This window comes from Gasterosteus aculeatus, chromosome 9 (genome assembly GCF_964276395.1).
Source record: "Gasterosteus aculeatus chromosome 9, fGasAcu3.hap1.1, whole genome shotgun sequence".
Taxonomy (NCBI): Eukaryota; Metazoa; Chordata; class Actinopteri; order Perciformes; family Gasterosteidae; genus Gasterosteus; species Gasterosteus aculeatus.
In genome coordinates, this window is record NC_135696.1 from 20,725,628 (window position 1) to 20,743,925 (window position 18,298).

Below are 18,298 nucleotides of genomic sequence, written 5' to 3' on the forward strand. Positions count from 1 at the left end.
GCCATCAGGACACACTTTGGTTTCCCACATTGAGAAAATAAAAATGCATTTTCTGCTTATTCCTCCTGCGAGGGAACGAGATGCCACCCGATGACAAGGTCATCCTTTCGTTTATCATTTCAGGACTTGTATTTATTGGCACTTGACAAAATAAGTTGATCGCATCTTCATTCTCGGGTCAAATGTTGTGTCTTTACGAAATATTTGGAAAGAGACAAAGACACACAAAACGACCACAAAGACACACAAAATCCCTTAAATGAGAAGCCAGTGAACCTCAAAGACCCACAAACCAAAACTCCAGGACGCACACAGAGACTCTGAGCGTCCTCCGTCTCCCTCCTCCTCCGTCAGTGGGCGGTGCAGTCGGGTGTGCCTCCGTCGCCTCTGCTGCACCTTGACCCGCCCACCGGACATTCCTGCTGCACCGTCACCGGATTCTCCACATTGCTCCAGCCGAGTGTGTGTACACACACAGACACACCCACCCCACACACACACACACACACACACACACACACACACACACACACACACACACACACACACACACACACAGCTGTGTAGTGAGATCAGGACTCGTGAAGGTTTCTTCTGTTTAATTAATTCAAAACATCCACAGACACAAGTGGAGATGAAATAGAAGTCCTCCACCTTTGACTGCCTCCACCTGGTGGTGCAACCCGAAGGGGGCAGTAGACAGCAGGGGGGGGGGGGGGGGGGTAGTATCACTACGTACAGTATCAGAATAATGCTATTAGAGAGTAACTATTAATGTATTTATGGTTTCTTTAAGGAATACTTTTACCGTTACTACTTCAGGTACATTTGCTGATGGAGGACTTTTAGCTGAAGCGCAGTATTGAGGCTCCAACATGCTACGTCACACGGGCAGGTGTTTCTGTTTTTTAGTCCCCCCCCCTTTTAACACCAATGAGGCCCAAATAACAGCAGTTGTACCGTGTTAACCAGGATGAGTCGGTTCCTAGCATCACCGTGGCAACCAGCTAGCATCCGGTCGTCCGGTTTCACCACGTCGGGGTTTTACACACAAAGCTGGACGAGAGAAGCGTTAGTTTAAATAAATTTTGTTATTTATTCCTTGTTTTGAGCTACAGGAGGCAACAAAAGGTCACTGACAAACAAAGGACAACTTTCCCCGCTGGATTTATGACGGAAATATGAAAAACAACTATATAAAACCAAAATACAATCACACTCTGGATGTATGAAATCAGTTTCTAGGTCAGTATTTTTTAGCCCTCGTTAAACTTAACCTGAATATCAACTCTTGGTAGCCAAAATATTACAAAAATACAGTATATGTACACAAACATTGCACAGTTCATGCAACACGCAGAAAAGTGCTGAAAAAAAAAAAAAAATACAGCCTTTGATTCTTAGAAATCTCCACAATAAGGCTATTCACACTCTTCAGTCGACTTTTGTTTTCCACCTTTTGAGACATCTTTAAAATCGGTGCCTGAACTCCACGAGCGTCGAAGTCCCTTCACTCCCGAAGGGTTTCCTGACGTGAACTTGACCGACAACGGAGTATTTGTGCTGGATGGAAGCCGCCGTGTGATCGGGGACCGAGGGGGAACACGAGATCTTTTAAAAAAAAAAAAAGGAGCAATCCGGCATTTTGAGCCTCCGCGTCGTCTCGCCGAGTTAGAACTGGTTATCAGACGAGAGGAGCCGACGTGAAACCAGAATAACCACATTCTGCCCCGGTCGTCCTTCAAAGTAGACATTTGTACCTTCGGTAAGAACTGGAAATGAAGCCCGAACAAACAAACTAATGCTGCTCTTCTTTTTAAACCAAACACCATTTTCCAAATACGCTCTTTGTACTTTTTGCCAACAAATGATTCAAAACTGCCAAGTTCAAAAAGCCAGCATTTATTTTCTGGTCAGATGTGTGTTTATTTCTGATTTATTTGAAGGTTGTTGTGCATCGGCCCCCCCGATTTCTACCTCAGTAAATAAAGATCTGTGTGGGTACTTTGGTTCTGAAACTCAGGTATTATATCAGCCCTGAAGGCAGGTGGTGTGTATGTGTGTAATATATATATATATATATATATTTATATTACACACACACACACACACACACACACACACCAGGTAACACTCATCAGCTCAACAAAACCATCAACTGTCTGTTGCGTTCTTATCAGCTCAGGAAATAAACTTTTTCCGTCTCCTATTTGGGTAAAACTGATCTTTGCAGATTCAAACGTTGTTTTGTTTTTGCTCACCAGGAAGACTATTTGCAAAAGGGCCACATGCTGCTGTAGACGACAGAACCTGTGCACAGCAGCGTAAGCGGTTTGGGACGTCCGAGGCACCGGAAGCACAGCGTCACACCGAGGAAACACTTAATACTGACGCTTTGGTAATCGGACAACACCAGCGAGGACGGACGAGGACTCGTAGAAAGCGAATATCTGAGACTCTCCGAGGAGGAAAACGAAGCTCCGCGCTGCCGGTGGCCTTTGACCTCTCGGCGCGCGGCGGGAGAAAAACAAAGAACGTGGAACCGACTCCCGCGGCGGCGGCTACGGCTCGGCTTTCTCCTGCGCCGTCCCCGTCACCAGCAGCAGGTTGCACGCCATGAACTGCACGTTCAGCACGCTGCTGCTGTTCCCCGTGTACAGACCCACCAGCTCGCCGGACGAGCCGTCGGCCGGCGCCGCCCCGTGGGAGTTCCGGATGTCCCACACCCGGACCGAGTTGTCTATGGAGGACGACGCCACCAGGCTGCTGTCCGGGCTGAAGGACAGGCTGGTGACGCTGTCCGTGTGTCCCCGCAGGTCTTTGGACAACGTGCCCGACGCCAAGTCCCACAGCTTCACCCTCTGGTCCTCGCCGGCGGACGCCAGGTACTTCCCGTTGGGCGAGAAGGCCAGCGACAGGACGGGCCCGCGGTGGCCGGTGAAGAGGCGGACCGACGCCCCCTGCTGGGTGCTCCACAGCCGGACCGTCTTGTCCGTGGAGCCGGTCGCCAGGTAGCTGGAGTTGGGGTGGAACTTGACGCAGTCGACGTCGGCGAGGTGCCCGGCGTAGAGGCGCAGCGGGTAGGTGCGGGAGAACGTCCAGAGGCGGGCCGTCCGGTCGTGGGAGCCGCTGGCGAAGTAGAGGCTGCAGGGGCTGACGTCCACGTCCCACACCGGGTAGGCGTGTCCCCGGTAGAGCGCCGTGTTGGTGAAGCTGCCCAGGTCCCAGTAGCGGATGGTGGTGTCCTCGGAGCAGGACAGCAGGCCGGAGCTGTCCGTCAGGAAGGCCGTGCGGAACACCGGGCCGCTGTGACCTCGCAGCGTCTTTATCTCGCTGCCGGAGCCGCCGTGCTCCTCCTCATCGGCCTGAGCAGAAACACAAGATGGGACGTCTACCAAATGTGATGGATGGGACAGAACCTACAGTGACGGTAATCCCGTCTGTTTGTTGTTGGACGGCATCGGAAAAATGCTTCTTATGCATAATGTGAATTGTCTTAGTTTCTCTGTGACCTCCTACATTTACGATGCCTTCTAGTTATCACAACAGGAAACGCTTCCTAAATATAAGAATGAATAATAATTTATTAATCTTTGGGTTTTGATTCAATATCAAGCAAAAAACTGCCATGAGAAAATTCCTCTGGAAACTGAATATGATTTTAATTGTACAGCTCCTAAAACGTTGTGAAAATAAAAGAGAAAGTAAACTTTCTTTTCCTGACTACGATAACCACGTCTGAGCCCACTCACCTCCTCCTCCAGCACGTCGCAGGCCAGGTGGATGAGCGACACGTCCGCCCGGTGCGCTCGGGCCTTCAGCTTCCGGGCCCGGAGGCTCCACAGCTTCACCGTGGAGCTGTCGAAGCCGGCGGCCAGCAGCCGGCTGTCGGCCGAGACCTCGGCGGCGTTCAGCGTCTGCTCCGTGTGGTGGAAGGCGTAGAAGCACACGGTGGTGAGCGTGGGGGGCCCCTCGCGCACCTTCTTGATGCAGTCCTGCAGAGCCTCCAGGGCCGCCTCGCTCTGCGGCGCCCCCGCGGGGACCTCCACCCCCTCGCCGCCCTCCGCCCCGTCCGCCCCCGGCCAGGAGGAGGCGGAGTTGGCGGCGCCGGCGGCTCCGTACAGCTGGTAGTCCGTGCGCCGGGAGGCGGTCACCTCCACCTGCAGGTGCGTGCTCAGGGCCCGGCAGAGGCCGCTGTTGTCCTCGCTCTGCAGGTAACGCAGCAGGTAGCTGTAGGCCGGCTCCGTCAGGTGAACCACGTACTTGTGCACCAGGAACGCGCTCAACTTGGGGTTGGCGGCGACGTCCTGCGCGGTGAGGACGTGGCGGAGCTGCTCTATGGTGGCGCGCTGCTCGCCGTCCTGGAGAAAGGCGCCGTGGAAACGACTGTAGAAACCATCCACCGCCCCCTTCAGGCCGCAGTGCACCAGGTCCAGGTGGAGGTAGACGAAGAGCGGGTAGAGAATGCAGCTCACCTCCTTCGCCCAGGACATGTCCGTCTCTGATTGATGGGAAATAAAAGGCAGCGTGAGGGTGGAATCCGAACAGGACTTGATCTGGTCGGAGGACACGTTCCAAAACAGCCTTGAGCCGACATGTGAGCGGGGTTAGTGGGAGGTGCAGCAGGGACGGGAACCGTGGGGATACCTGACAGGAAGGAGCGCAGCCGCGAGTACTGAGTCTCGTACTGCTGAGGGTCCGACTGGCACGGAGCAGCAGACACGATGTTGGCACATCCCGACTCCGTCTGCACTGCTCGCATGGAGAGGATCCGCACAAGGCCCGGCCCATCAGACACAATGATTCAGATTTTAATTTGGAACATTGAATGAAATCAAGTGTCCCCCAAGTGTTTAACAAACGCACACGTGACAAACGTCATCCTCGCCCGGCTCACCTGTGAGACTCGCAGCCATCTCCTCCGCCGACTGGAAGAGCTTTGCTCCCTTCAGGGAGCCATCGGTGTCCACGTACTGCCTCCGCTTCAGGTACTGAGCGACGGCATACTGGATCTGCTCAGTGCGAACCCGCTTCATGACCTGGATTTCAAAGCAAAAAAAAAAAAAAAAAGTGTCACACACCTGAGCCGCTGCAGAGAGGAGACACCTGCACATCACACCGCACTGGTCGGTTGGTCGTCAGGCGGCTTTTCTGGCCGGCCAAGGCCCGCGCGAAACCGCGGTGCACGTCAGTCATCGTGCTTCTGATCCGACCCATCATCTCCATGGCAATATTAACCCCACTGAGCATCTCCCCGGCAACTTAGCAAACCAGCTAGCAAAGGGAGTGAGCTAATGGGTGTTTGCCGAGGCAGCATACATTAAATACGCCCTTTCTGACAATGCGAACATACGTGGTAGCACGAAACAAACGTGGAAGCACGAAACAACGCTTTGGCGTGCACGTGCCCGTTTAAAGGCGGGCCGGTGTGCCCGTCAGAGGAGGATACCTGAGCTGAGCTAACCGGCTAGCTTAGCGCCACTGGCAGCGGGCCTGGCGGCTACCAAACTTTTAGCGGGATCGATCCGGTTCCGCAGCCCCGCCGGTGGCACGTCGGTATTCACTCACTGCATATCGTGCTGGTCCTTCGGTGTGCTCCGTTGCTGTGCGCCGGCTGGTGGGGGTTTAATGGTGACTGAGTTCCTAGCTGAAACTACGTTGCCGCTCCATCGTGGTCTTCCGCCCCCCCCGGTCAGCCTCCATCAAACCATGTTAGCTACGAGTTAGCTAGCTAGCTTTCATCTCGGACGGCTAACAGCTATCGGCGATCCACTTGTCGTCCTGGTTTGCCGTTGGCATCGCAAGGTAAACGTAGCGACGATCTACTAGCAATGTCTGGATCGTACGCGGCTCAACGTGAACCACGCTCACCAAACTTCTATGAATAATTAAGGAAAATAAGCGGTAATTCCCCAACTGGCTCGCAATTCTCGCAGTCTTTCAGCTGACAATGTATAAAGTAAAAGTCAGAACACAAATCAGAAATACGTGGTGATAGTAAGTAGTTGTGAGTATGAGAAGTAAAATTACCATACGAAACAGCCTGTTTTTAAATACCACATATTTTAATATTACATTTTAATAACTGATCTATTCAGGCGTCAATTATATACACAGTCTAAATGTTATACACAGCATGTTGAAGGTGGTAAGAAGGACTTTTTAACTTTCTAATACACTGCTTTGTTATCGATAGTATCAGGAATCAGGAAACATTTATTAGCCAAAATATGTCAAACATACAAGGAATTTGTCTTAATGACAGTAGACAGACAAGACAACAGTGCACAAGTAATAAAATAAAGTGGAATGAAATGCTAATGCAATGGGTTAGTAGAATAAGGCTAAGGCTATGGGTTAGTGTAAAACAAGGGAATAAAGTTTAAAAAATTTAAATATTAAAAAGTTAAAAAGAAAAATATTAAGCATAAAGTACACTAACGAACAAGTAACAGACAAGAGACAAAGTGACAAGTCACGACAAAGTGATGAATTGCAGTTAAAGTGGCAACAAACGTTTAATACCATTTTTTGGCTACATTTTCTATTACTAATCTGAAAAAGTAACTAAAGCTGTCAGACAAATGTGGACACATAAAAACTAAAACGTTGACCGAATTTTAGATACTTTAAATACATCATATTCAAAATATATTAAAAAAAAGTTATTGCAATGGATTAATAATAACATGACGTATTTAGATCCAGTTGTGTGGTTTTTGTCTTCAGTTTCCTTTAAAAAAAAAAAAAAAAAGCTTTTTCCGATGGGCGGGACTTACCGCTGACACAGTGATGACGCACAATTCGAGCGACTGCACCGCGCGTTGTTTGGAAAAAGCTGCTACACAGAGAGTGCTAGCGGTGTCAATACTGTTTTTTTTCACAGTTACACGTGAACACATTTCTCTGCTGTTGAGCCGCACGAGGTACCGCAGCAGGCATGTTTACCCCCCGCTCCACCCCGAGCACCGGCCGCCGGCAGCAGGGCAGGAACACCGGGAGGAAGAGCGCCTCCGGTGCGGCCGCCGCTCTGCTGTTCTCCCCGCGCAGGACGCCGCTGTCCGCCAGGTGAGTGAAGACACCAAAACTAACTGTTCAGCTGCCGTTTTTAGCCTCACCTTGCCGGATCTAAAGCAGTCAAATAGAATATTCCGGTTGAAAACCCCTCGTTGAGGGTAAAACGTATATTTTAGCATTTATTGTACTAAACGTCACTTTTTGGTGCTCTTGAGGGTCTCACTTTTCTGTTGCTGTTTCACCCGTTTATATTAATGGGTGTTAATATTGAACCCGTATATTAACATGGTGTATTACAACTCAACAGCACCAGAGCTCAGCAGATGTTCCTGAACTGTAATTCTCTCTCCGTTAGGTCAACACCTTCCAGGCCGCAGACCCATTCGGCTGCAGATTCCATCAACTACGACGTGCAGCCCTTCGGCTCGTCGCTGCCCGTCAAAGTGATGGAGGCCCTGACGATGGCGGATGGTACAAAACGCCTGCTGCTTATTGGGGAAATTAAGTCCATCTCTTCTGGCACAGTTTTTTTTATTTTCTTCTCCCACTGATCAATTCCGTGTGTTTGGTTCGGTCCCTTTAGTCGACGACCAGATCTCCGTGAAGGTGAACGAGAGCGGCTGGGCCTGGATGGTGTGCGGAGAGCGACTGATCATCTGGAAGATCTCCCAGACCGCCGTGGCCAAGGTGCGGGTCAACATCCTCAAACTCAACCTCTTTCCCCCGATTCTCTTCGTTCTATTTGGCTGTTATTTGCCCCACGCAACAGTTCTCCTCCTGGTTGGAACGAATGAGCAGTTTGAAGACGTCACCGTTAGTTGCCACCTTTTAGAGGAAACGCTCACCGCTTCGTGACTACAGTGTTTTTCTCCCGCAGCTGTCTGTGTGTAAGGAGCTGCAGCTGCCCGGCAGCGAGTACAGCTACACCGCCGACCTCGTGGCCTTGGCCTCCGCCGCCCCTCTGGAGTCGGCCCCCGTTCAGTCCATCTCCGTCCTGGCGGTGGCGGCGGAGGGAACCGCTCGCTTGTGGAGCAGCTTGGCCCAGGAGGGCAACTACACGGAGACGGACGTGGACCTGGGGGACCTCTGCAACTTCGTTGTCGCGGTCAATGTGAGTGAATCAGAATTCATTTCATTTTGTGGGTCTGTGGCTGCAGCTTCTAACGTGGAACCCCCTCACCCCTTCCCTCCCTCCCTCCCTCCCTCCCCTGTCAGGGCGGAAGCTTCGTCCTGTCCTCCGTGAAGAGTCGGCTGTTGAGAGCGAGCGCCGACTCCTCGGGGAAGCTGCAGTGGCGGGCGCTGCAGCAGGGTCAGGGCGTCCTCTCCGGCATCGGACGCCGCGTCTCCAGCCTGTTCGGGATGCTCTCCCCGCCGGCCAACGACACGGTGAGTGGTTGTAAAAGGATCCCCGTGGCGTAACCCAGTAAACAATCCTGGAGCGATTAGACTGAAGTTAGAAATCACACAACCTGCTACAGAGGCTCTAAATTCTCCTTACGTCTAGTTTAAAGACTTTGATCACGTGTTTCAGCAGACAGGACTCTGCAAAGTTATTAAACTGATTTGAAAATTAAAATATCTAACAATCCCTTAGTAACCAGATTAAAAGGATATTTGGTGAAATTCCCATGACATCAAGACTGCAATCAAGTCAAATGCTCCGACAGGAAAAAACCAACAGTGGATGCAGACAGTAATAAGCCACTAAATCATTTGACTGAATGTTTCGTGTGTAGCGATCTTAACTTTGTCGACTCAACTGTCCGATGAATGTAGAATATCTCCCTAGAGAAGTACAACGTGGCATGAAAGGTCTGTCTGCTGCAGCTCCACAGCGTGCTGTGGGTGGGCGGAGCCAGCTGCCTCTACACGCTGACCAGCTCCAGTCTGAGCAAGTGGGAGGTGGACGACAGCTGGGAGCATCAGATCCTCACCTGGGACGCCCAGCGGGCGCTGAGCGAGAGCGTCGCCGACGCCATCTGGGTCAGTATGAGAGGATAGTAAATATGCGAACAGGTGTATTTAGGTAAAAATACGAATACCACACGGGGACAATACTTTGTGACGAGTAAAAAGTTCTGCGTTCAAATTGTACGTAATCAAGAAAATGCACTCAAAGTATTAAAGGAAGTAATACTCGATGCCTTGTTGGTTAATATATTACTAGAAATGATTTTATTGAATTAATGGTTTATTTTTTGTTTTTGTTTGTTTTATTATGGATTAAACTGCTGTCTGTGTTCATGTCTTATCACCAGGGGTCAGAGAGCAACTACGAGGAGCTGAAGGAGGGAGCGAATGTGACGTACCTGGACATGAAGCTCAGCCAGTGAGTGTGTGTGTGTGTGTGTGTGTGTGTGTGTGTGCGCGCACAACTTCCTGCTTGCTTTACACTTCAGAATATAAGGTTTTAATTTGTTTTTGCTGTATTTAAAGTTTGAGGAATTTTTTCTCAATTTAAAAATCTAACTTCTGAACATCTTTCTGTTTATTATTATTATTATTATTATGAATTCCCAGTGTGAATGTGATGTATAACCCTTTCAGGTTTGTGAATAGGAGGCAGTGTCTTTACTTTTGATAAAGGAAGGGAGGATGTGATAATAGTCTACGGGAGAAACTCCTGTGCAGTATTTAGAATTAACAAACTTGCAGCATGTAAAGTACACAGGAGACCTCACGCCATCTCACGGGATTAATGTAGGATGTTATTCGTTTTTAAAAATAAATCCAACGACCTACCAAGTATGTCCCGCGCTCTTTGCCGTGTGTCCTCAGAGCCGGCCTGGTGGTTTTGGCGGCCGCCTGGCACCCGTCAGACGCCCCCTGCCTGGCTTACTTCTGCCTGGTCACCCTGCAGGACAACGGAGCCGCCATCTCCGACCAGTTCACCGTGGAAGTCACCAAGTACAACCCTCCGTTCCAGGTCAGTCTTCACCCTCAGCCTGCTGAGGTCCAGAGTCTGCTTCTCACAGTCCTGTGTCCTGGATCCGCTGACGGTTCAGTACAACCCGGATACGAATGGACATGAAATGTTTTTCTGCTTTATTTTCTTCTGTCAATAAGGACGGTTTGCGTGTGACGATGCGCTCATCTTATGAGCGACAGAACAGCAGCCTTCAGGTCATTTTCTGATGACATGAACCAATCGTCTTTTGTTTCTTTCCTCCCAACAACCCGTCCTCTGGTGTCTCAGAGCGAGGAGGCCCTGCAGGCCACGCGGCTGGTGCTGCCGCGCTGCCCCGGCTCCACCGCCTTCCTGCACAACGAGGAGATGGTGTTCGCTTCCCCCACCTGCACCGGCAGCGGAGGACTGCCCGACGAGAAGATCAGCTTCAGCTCCCCCGGTGAGCCGCCGGCGAGTCGCATTAGTGTCATGGTGCAGTTGGGTGACGGCGTGCGCAAAGGGGAGTGATGGCGTCTCCGTGTGTACGGATCAAATGATGCCGGAGCAATAAATTCAACCAGCAATGTTCCTCTTTTAAATTGTAGATCACAGGAAATTACAATGACATTTTATTAAAAACCAGGTGACGGCGTCCGCGGAGGAGGCTGCTGCGCCGACCTGCCCGTCTTCTTCTCCCAGAACAGCGGGCTGGTGGCGGTGGTGGCGCGGCAGAGCGCCTCCATCCTGCCGGAGACGATGGAGGACTCGCTGTTCGCCTCGCTGGCCGCGACGCCGGAGGTGAAACCCACGACGCACGCATAGAAATAGATGTTTATTTATTTCTAGAATTTATATTGTTGTGTTTATATATAATATATTTATTAATTGATTGATTCTATGTGAGAAAACAGAAAAAACTGTTTCTGGTTTTAAATTGTCGTCTGTTTGGAGGTTTCCGTGATGGAGACTCCGACCAGAGCGGAGCCGGTCGCTCAGGAGGACAAAACCAAACTCCTGAAGGCGGCTTTCCTGCAGTTCTGCCGGTACGTCGATGAATATCCCACAAATCCCTTTTCAAGCAAAGACAAATCCTTTACGGGTGTTGTAAAATGGGATATTATATTATATATAATTATAGTAAAATCCTCAAGCTTCACAAATACAGTCGCCTTTCTCCCCGCGGTGATTTTTTTTTAGGAATATGTAATTATCATTACTTTGAACTTCAGATGAACATTTTAAAATCTTCAGTTTTGAGTTTTTATTTTTACGGCTCTTCAATCGTTCTTTGACTAAATCACTGAGGATTTAGAACCCACGTTTAGTGCCTGTGATACTTTGACCGGAGAGTAATTGACTTTCCTGCGTCAGCAACGACCTGGTGGGGGCTCAGACGGTCACAGACGAGCTCTTCCCCCCCGACGGCGAGGGGGGCGGCGAGCTGGACGACGTGGTGACCAGAATCGACCTGGACCTGGTGGACGACTACCCGGCCTCCGACCCCCGCTGGGCCGAGTCCGTCCCCGACGGTGAGGGGGGGTCCAACTGACCTCGAGAAATGAAGGTTCCTTCTGGTGGAGCATCTCTGCACTAATGAATATATATATATATATATATATTCATTCAAAATATGGATATGAATGAATATATGTATATATATTCATTCATATCCATATTTTGTTTTTCTCTTTCATAACTTCACTGGTACGTGGAAAAAAAGAAGATTATAGGTTATATTTTTTATTTTTACAACAATCTAATTGGAATTCTTTCTAAAAGCTTTTGCTCAATCAGCAGAATCTTATTCCACAAACAACAAAGACCGAAATGTACAAATTAGACATTTAGTTGTTGTTTTTTAAACATCTCATTTAAAGAGTTTTCTGTCTTTTATTCCACGTTAAATAATGTTTGTTTCTCCAGAGAGCGCCGGCTTTCCTCTCACCTCCCTCATCATCCTCCACCAGCTGGAGGACAAGATGAAGGCCCACGTCTGCTTCATGGACTTCCTGCTGCAGGTACACACACACACACACACCTTAAATATGAGGAATAATGGTGTAAAGAGCTTTCTTTTATCATTTCAATCCTATAGTTGGACTCATTATTGGAGGAAGATGAATAATTTGATCCAGCACAAACAGATAAATTGTTGTTTTAACGCCTACATTTCCCACAATCATTCATTTCATCTTTGATTTGCTTGTGTTCTGCTAGTAGCAGCTAATGTTCTACCAACTCGCGTCTTTCTAGCTCAATAAGTGTCAAACATCTTCATCCCAACAAGAAATGAATTTGAGATTATTTTCCCCTCCTCCCTCCAGGCGGGTCTGCTGGACCGCCTCGGCTGCGTGACGGTGCGCTCGTCTCCCATGGCGACGCGCCTGCTGCTGTGCGAACACGCCGAGAAGCTGCAGGCGGCGATGGCGCTGAAGAGCCACCACACCAAGCGCGGCGAGCTGGTGAACCGGGCCGTCGGCCTGGCGCTGCAGAGGAACAACGCCGCCGTCCCGCCCAGCCTCACGCCCGCCGACGTCTTCTTCAGGGAGGTGGGTGTTGCGGGCGGAGTTGATGGAGGAGGAGGTGGAGGTGAACTAAACGGTTGCTGCTTCGCGGTGCAGGTGTCTCAGATCTCCTCGGTGTTGGATTGCCTGCTGGACGAGGAGGAGCGGAGTCTGAAGGAGAACCCGGTGGACTCTGTGCAGTGGGCCGAGGGGGTTCTCGCCGTCAACAGCATCCTGAAGGTAAACGCACATCCGGCACCTCGTGTGTGTGTGTGTAGGACATGCTGCAGACCATTAAGAAAGTAGTTTATTCATTTATTACAGTTATTCTCATTGGAAACGTTGGGAAATGGTTCCTCAACTATTATTAGTATCTGTTGTTAATCTCAATGTGAAAACCCCGTGTGTGTGTGTGTGTGTGTGTGTGTGTAGGACATGCTGCAGGCTGCTACTCAGTACAGGGAGACCAAAGCCTTCATGTACAGAGCCTCTGAGAGCGCCGCTGCGGAGCCGGAGTACGTCCCGTGGACGGGTGCGTCTTTCCGTCTTCATCCGCGTCACGTTCAGCTCCTTCTGGTTTATTTGGGCCTGAAAGCCAATGAGTCTGCGTGTAAAATAAGCTCAATGTGCGGCTTGTTTGTGACTCAGTTGAACTTTTTGTGTTTTTGGAGTCCAGAAATGTTTGAAAACCCTTTTTTTAAATTTATTTATTTTTAAATGTGACGTTTAGATCATCCGATCTCACAAAACTCTCTTTCTGGTCCGTAACTCGAGCCGCTGAAGACAACGGCGTCAGATACTGACATCACAACGTCGTCTCTCCCGCAGCGTCGGGCGCCGTCGGCGGCGTTCGCTCCGTCATCTCCCGGCAGCACGACCTCGTCCTGCGCTCGGTGTACCCGCACGCCGACTCGGAGCTGCGCGCCGCCCTCTGCGAGCAGCTGGCGGCGCTGCTGGACGTCCACCTCGGCGGCTACGTGGCCCAGCTGACCTCGCTGCAGCGGCAGAGGCCCCCGGGGGCCCAACAGGAGCGCTACAACAGCCTGGAGATGGAGTACAGCCAGCGGCGCGCCGAGCTGCTGGCCCCGCTGCGTGAGTGTGCTCATCGGAGGAGGACGTTTAAACGTCTTAGAGGCACAATGTTACTGTCTCACTCGGGGCGTTGTAGCAGGTCACACCGACTCTCTGTCTATTTACATGTTTTCCCTTTTATCTGACTAATAACAATGAATTAACCAACGTTTCGTCCTATAAGATCCCATAAATATCAAAGTATGTCACATAGAACAGACTAGACTTTGAGTAGTGAACTTGACATCAGATCAACGAACAATCAGGGCAAAGATGAGAAAGGAGAAATTAGATGAATCTGCATGAAAGAAAGAAAAAAAAAAAAAACATTAATATTTTGTGTTGCAGTGGAACTGGGTCAGTACCAGTGGGTGGCGGCGCTGGCTGAGAAGTACTGTGACTTCGACATCCTGGTCCAGATGTGCGAGCAGACCGACAACCAGAGCCGCCTGCAGCACTACTTGACCAAGTTCGCAGACCAGGTAACCAGAAAAGACCTCCCCCGCTCGCCATCGCACACCGCAGACGCACACAGTGTGGCGGCGGTGTGCGATGGCAGGAAGGAGGGACCCTTCGCGTAGAGACCTGTCAATCAGAGTGTAGCCCCGCCCCAAAGCATACTCCGCTTCATGGTCTGTATGACTGTATGAGTATGAGTCCATAAACTCGTGTTTACAATGGAATAAATCCAGAGAGAAGTAGTTGTTTTCTCCCAGAGGAGTCGCCCCCTGCTGGTCACTACACAGAATGCAGCTCGATGACAGAACAGGAAGTTGAATTGAAGTTTGTAATAGAGAAGCGTCCTTTGTTCAAGTCGCTTTTATCTTGTAAAACCAGGTGGTGTAGTTAAGCGTTTGCACAACTTGATTTTACGTGCCACAGTTCCGCTTTCGCCTTCCGGAACCCCGGCGCCTTCTCAAGCAGGCCGCTCGGCTCACTTCCTCTTTGTGCCACTTCCTGCCGCAGAACTTTGCTGACTTCCTGTTCCGCTGGTACATGGAGAAAGGGAAGAGGGGGAAGCTGCTGTCCCAGCCGGCCGCGCAGCACCAGCAGCTGGCCAGCTTCCTGCAGTCGCACCAGCACCTGAGCTGGCTGCACCACATCCACGTGCACGACTACTGCAGCGTACGGCGCGCGCACGCACACGCAACCACATCCTGTCAGCCGTCGACGCGAAGAGACACCCACATCCGTCCTTCCTCTTTTACACTTCCTCTAGAACTGATTGCTTCTTCAAATCTTTCGTCCTTTCACGTTTTCTCGCTTTCACTCACCCTCCCTTCCTTCCTCAGTCTTCATGTTTCCTGTTTCCTCTGTTTCGTCCTTCCATCCTATTTTCCTTCTCTGCTCCCTTATGTTTAGTTTCCTTCCTCCTGTCTTCACCTGTCCCCTTTTTGTTCCTTCCCTACATCCAACCCACACTTTCTTCGTATTTTCTTCTCCCCTTGAACTTTTGTTTCCTCATTTCTTTCCTCTCCTCAATCCTATGCTGCTTATTTCTGTCTTTCCTTTTGTTTCTTCTTTCCTTACACCATTGTCCTTCACCTGTCTCCTTCCTTCCCTCTTACCTATGTAGGTTCCTTAATTTCCTCCCCCCCATTTACCTTTTTTTATCCTTTGAATCAGTTTGTTTGTTTCTAGTGGCCTTCTTTCAAGTTGACCCCTTCCTTCCTTCCTTCCTTCCTTCCTTCCTTCCTTCCTTCCTGTTATTGTACAATCACCACAATGTAGAACAGAGGAAACAGTCTGTTTCCTTCAACAACTCAGCAGAGTTGTTGAAGCTTACAACACGCGCACACACACACACACCGCACCCACACACACCCCCCACACCTTCCATCCTGTTTGCAGTTACCATGAACCGTCTCCACAGCCTTTGCATCTGTTCTTCGTGTGACGCTGCGACTGACGAGTCCTTCATGAGACTTTTCCACGTGTAATAAGGAATGACGCTCCGTGTCCCCGCAGGCCAACCGCACGCTGCACAGCCAGGCCAACGCGGAGACGCGTTACTTCGTGAAGAAGAAGACGCTGCTGGCCCTCAGCAAGCTGACGGTGCTCTCATCCGACCTGCCGGAGGACCAACTCGACAAGCAAGTCGACGGTAAAAAAAAAGAAGAAGAAAGCTCTGCTCGCTTTGTAGTCTCTCGCTTGATAAACAGAGTCGGGATGTGACTTTGTTAGTTTGATCCGGACGGAAACTAAAAGGTGACTTTTTACTGATGAGAAACCAGCAGAAGGTCACTCGTAGACTCGCTGAGGGCGGCGACTTGTCGTCCTGTAACCGGTCGCCACCGTGTCTGTAAATATCACCCTTATATTGTGAAGCATCTAATTCACTAAATGAATACCATGTTGTATTTTTTTTTTGTGTGTGTGTATATATTATATATATACACAAAAAATACATTATTTTTATATATATATATATATATATATATGTATGTATTTATTATATATATATATATATGTATGTATTTATTATATATATATATATATGTATGTATTTATTATATATATATATATATATGTATGTATTTATTATATATATATATATATGTATGTATTTATTATATATATATATATATATATATGTATGTATTTATTATATATATATATATATATATATGTATGTATTTATTATATATATATATATATATATATGTATGTATTTATTATATATATATATATATATGTATGTATTTATTATATATATATATATATATGTATGTATTTATTATATATATATATATATATGTATGTATTTATTTATTTTATATATATATATATATATATATATATATATATATAATGGATGGATGACTACTAGTAATTTTCCCATAGACTCTATGGGACCAGAGGCGTCGCCCCCTGCTGGTCACTACACAGAATGCATCTTTAACACATGAAGCTTTGGCTTCACTTTTCACAACCTGGTTTCAACCAGAGAGAATCAGCGTGTCGTTTTTCTGTGCAATCAGAAATCGTGGAGCAGGAGCGCTTCCTGCTGCATCAGGAGACTCTTCCCCGACAGCTTCTGGAGGACAAGCAGCAGAACCCCGACACCATGCCGCTGCTCAGCGCTCACGACCTCATACAGGTGCTCGTTCTCATCAAACCAGATCAACGCGTTTGTTTTATTTCTTTGGCACCGTGAGCCGGCGGCCATGTTTAAGTCAATTGGGACGCTCTTATTCTCAGACCTGTTTGAGGTCACAATTAAAGACAAAGAAACCATCTGAATTTTGCGGCGGGTTTACGCAAACAAGTTTTTAACATTGACATTTCTGAAACCGAATTGCCGCCCTTTGTGAAACGGCCGCGTTGCTCACGTCAGCGTTTTCCTCGTCCCCAGCTGTACATCTGCGACGACAACAGGCGAGCCAACGAGTACGACTTCAAAAAGGCCCTGGACCTGCTGGAGTACATCGACGAGGTGACCCCCCCGAGTCGCCCGTCCGCTGGAGGTCCGACGGCTGCTGAAAGACGACTCGCGTGACCCCCTGCGTGTTTTGTGTTGCAGGAGGACGCCGGGGACATCGACTCGCTGAAGTGCGAGATCTTCGGCAAAGCGCTCAGGAGAGACGAGTAAGATCCGTCGGTGGCGTTTTTGTTGGTCCAGGCGTCTTTTATTAGGAGACTGAACTTTTAGATTGTGATCAAACGCCGAACGCCGATGATGTTTTTGTTTGTTGTTGATGACGCTGCGTGTCTCCCAGCTGGTTCTCGGATGACGGGACCGACGACCCTCTGGAAGCCGCCAAGGACAGCGTCTTTGTGAAGATCCTCCTCAAACTCATCCAGGAAGGTGAGAGACGCCCACTAGCGCGTCGCTAACCCAATGCAGCTACCGCCTCTGCTCGAATAACTGACGGACAAAATACGTGTCAACATTTGCTGATTGAAGACATTTAGTTCTGCTGAGCAGAAATATGCTTTTACTCAAATGTGAATGATCTGTTTTGTCCCTCAGGGGTTTCTCTGCAGACGTACCTGCCTGACGTTAAAGAGCTGCTGGAGCTGGACGACCTGGGCGCTTTGAAATCAAAACCCTATTTTGAATTTGTCCTTCGGGCTAATTATGAACATTACCTGGAAGTCCAGATGTGACGACTCGTCGCTTCCCTGTAACGCCGACTTTTGCACTTCAGCTTTTATTCGCCTTCTAACAGCTTTCAATATTTGTTGGAGTTTTTCTCTTTTCTCAATAAATGTTATTTCTGTAGCTAGACTGCTGTGTTTTGTCTATAAATATATTTTCTTAGAGAAACACAGTTCAGTATTCTTCTGATCAGAGTGCAGGTAGTTATTCTTTAAGACACAAAAAGGCTTTTTTTCCTGAATCACTGCTTTAAAGCTACAACTGAGACCAAATGAGTTAGTGATGTTTCAAATCAATGATCCAATCAGTGTTCGGAGTCCGTGGGGCCTCGGGGGGCGATGGGCACCTCAGGGGCATGCTAACCGCTAACCAGAGGCATGCTAACCGCTAACCAGGGGCTGGGACGGGTGTGGCTAAAGGGATGTCCACCCATAGTTAGCTGTAGTTACCGCTCATTATTCCTGTTTGGTGTTAGCAGTGCGCAGATATTTCTTTGTGACACATAATCACTAAACATCCACACGCTCAACCAAGAGATTGGAATCATTCTTCTATTCTATTAATTAAATGCTAGGTCATCAACTGGGGGGCGGCGCGAAATCTTTGGTTGATGACACTTTTAAAATATTGTTTTAATTTGTTTTCAACCATTTTTTTCCCCTCAAATTGAAATGTCTTCAGAACCAGAATTGTATTTATTGTCTTTAAATACACATT

The 18,298-nt window shown here is 48.8% G+C and overlaps 2 protein-coding genes across 5 annotated transcripts; one reads left to right on the forward strand and one right to left on the reverse strand.

Annotated features, from left to right (window-relative positions):
* Positions 1 to 1,072: 1,072 nt before the first annotated feature.
* On the reverse strand, positions 1,073 to 5,745 carry taf5l (TAF5-like RNA polymerase II, p300/CBP-associated factor (PCAF)-associated factor). 2 transcript variants are annotated; one of them, XM_040186800.2, is made up of 5 exons: positions 5,569 to 5,745; positions 4,898 to 5,039; positions 4,648 to 4,752; positions 3,753 to 4,501; positions 1,073 to 3,365 (listed from the first exon to the last, which is right to left on the reverse strand). In XM_040186800.2, the coding sequence occupies exons 2-5, from the start codon at positions 5,034 to 5,036 to the stop codon at positions 2,562 to 2,564; spliced, it is 1,797 nt and encodes a 598-aa protein (XP_040042734.2). In that variant the 5' UTR covers positions 5,037 to 5,039; positions 5,569 to 5,745; the 3' UTR covers positions 1,073 to 2,561. The 2 variants fall into 2 exon arrangements, with proteins under 2 accessions (XP_040042734.2, XP_077935872.1); XM_078079746.1 differs by lacking the exon at positions 5,569 to 5,745 and adding an exon at positions 5,450 to 5,568.
* On the forward strand, positions 5,092 to 17,704 carry nup133 (nucleoporin 133). 3 transcript variants are annotated; one of them, XM_040186798.2, is made up of 26 exons: positions 5,092 to 5,805; positions 6,887 to 7,068; positions 7,373 to 7,488; positions 7,601 to 7,704; positions 7,895 to 8,128; positions 8,233 to 8,403; positions 8,845 to 9,000; positions 9,276 to 9,346; positions 9,796 to 9,943; positions 10,214 to 10,364; positions 10,548 to 10,702; positions 10,856 to 10,947; positions 11,276 to 11,433; positions 11,828 to 11,922; positions 12,229 to 12,453; positions 12,526 to 12,648; positions 12,841 to 12,940; positions 13,237 to 13,500; positions 13,828 to 13,961; positions 14,446 to 14,604; positions 15,448 to 15,583; positions 16,461 to 16,579; positions 16,835 to 16,915; positions 17,003 to 17,067; positions 17,199 to 17,287; positions 17,453 to 17,704. In XM_040186798.2, the coding sequence occupies exons 2-26, from the start codon at positions 6,941 to 6,943 to the stop codon at positions 17,587 to 17,589; spliced, it is 3,411 nt and encodes a 1,136-aa protein (XP_040042732.2). In that variant the 5' UTR covers positions 5,092 to 5,805; positions 6,887 to 6,940; the 3' UTR covers positions 17,590 to 17,704. The 3 variants fall into 3 exon arrangements, with proteins under 3 accessions (XP_040042732.2, XP_077935870.1, XP_077935871.1); XM_078079744.1 differs by lacking the exon at positions 5,092 to 5,805 and having other exon boundaries at positions 6,765 to 7,068; XM_078079745.1 differs by lacking the exon at positions 5,092 to 5,805 and having other exon boundaries at positions 6,765 to 7,068; positions 17,202 to 17,287.
* The last annotated feature ends 594 nt before the right edge of the window (positions 17,705 to 18,298 follow it).

Excerpts from the sequence above, each read along its gene's own strand:
- nup133 (XM_040186798.2), top strand. The coding sequence starts at position 6,941 with ATGTTTACCCCCCGCTCCACCCCGAGCACCGGCCGCCGGCAGCAGGGC. Across the intron at positions 8,129-8,232 it reads ACTTCGTTGTCGCGGTCAAT|GGCGGAAGCTTCGTCCTGTC; the intron begins GTGAGTGAATCA and ends CTCCCCTGTCAG. Across the intron at positions 14,605-15,447 it reads ACGTGCACGACTACTGCAGC|GCCAACCGCACGCTGCACAG; the intron begins GTACGGCGCGCG and ends GTGTCCCCGCAG.
- taf5l (XM_040186800.2), bottom strand. The coding sequence starts at position 5,036 with ATGAAGCGGGTTCGCACTGAGCAGATCCAGTATGCCGTCGCTCAGTAC. Across the intron at positions 4,753-4,897 it reads GATGGCTGCGAGTCTCACAG|TGCAGACGGAGTCGGGATGT; the intron begins GTGAGCCGGGCG and ends CCATGCGAGCAG. Across the intron at positions 4,502-4,647 it reads GCTGCGCTCCTTCCTGTCAG|AGACGGACATGTCCTGGGCG; the intron begins GTATCCCCACGG and ends CCCATCAATCAG.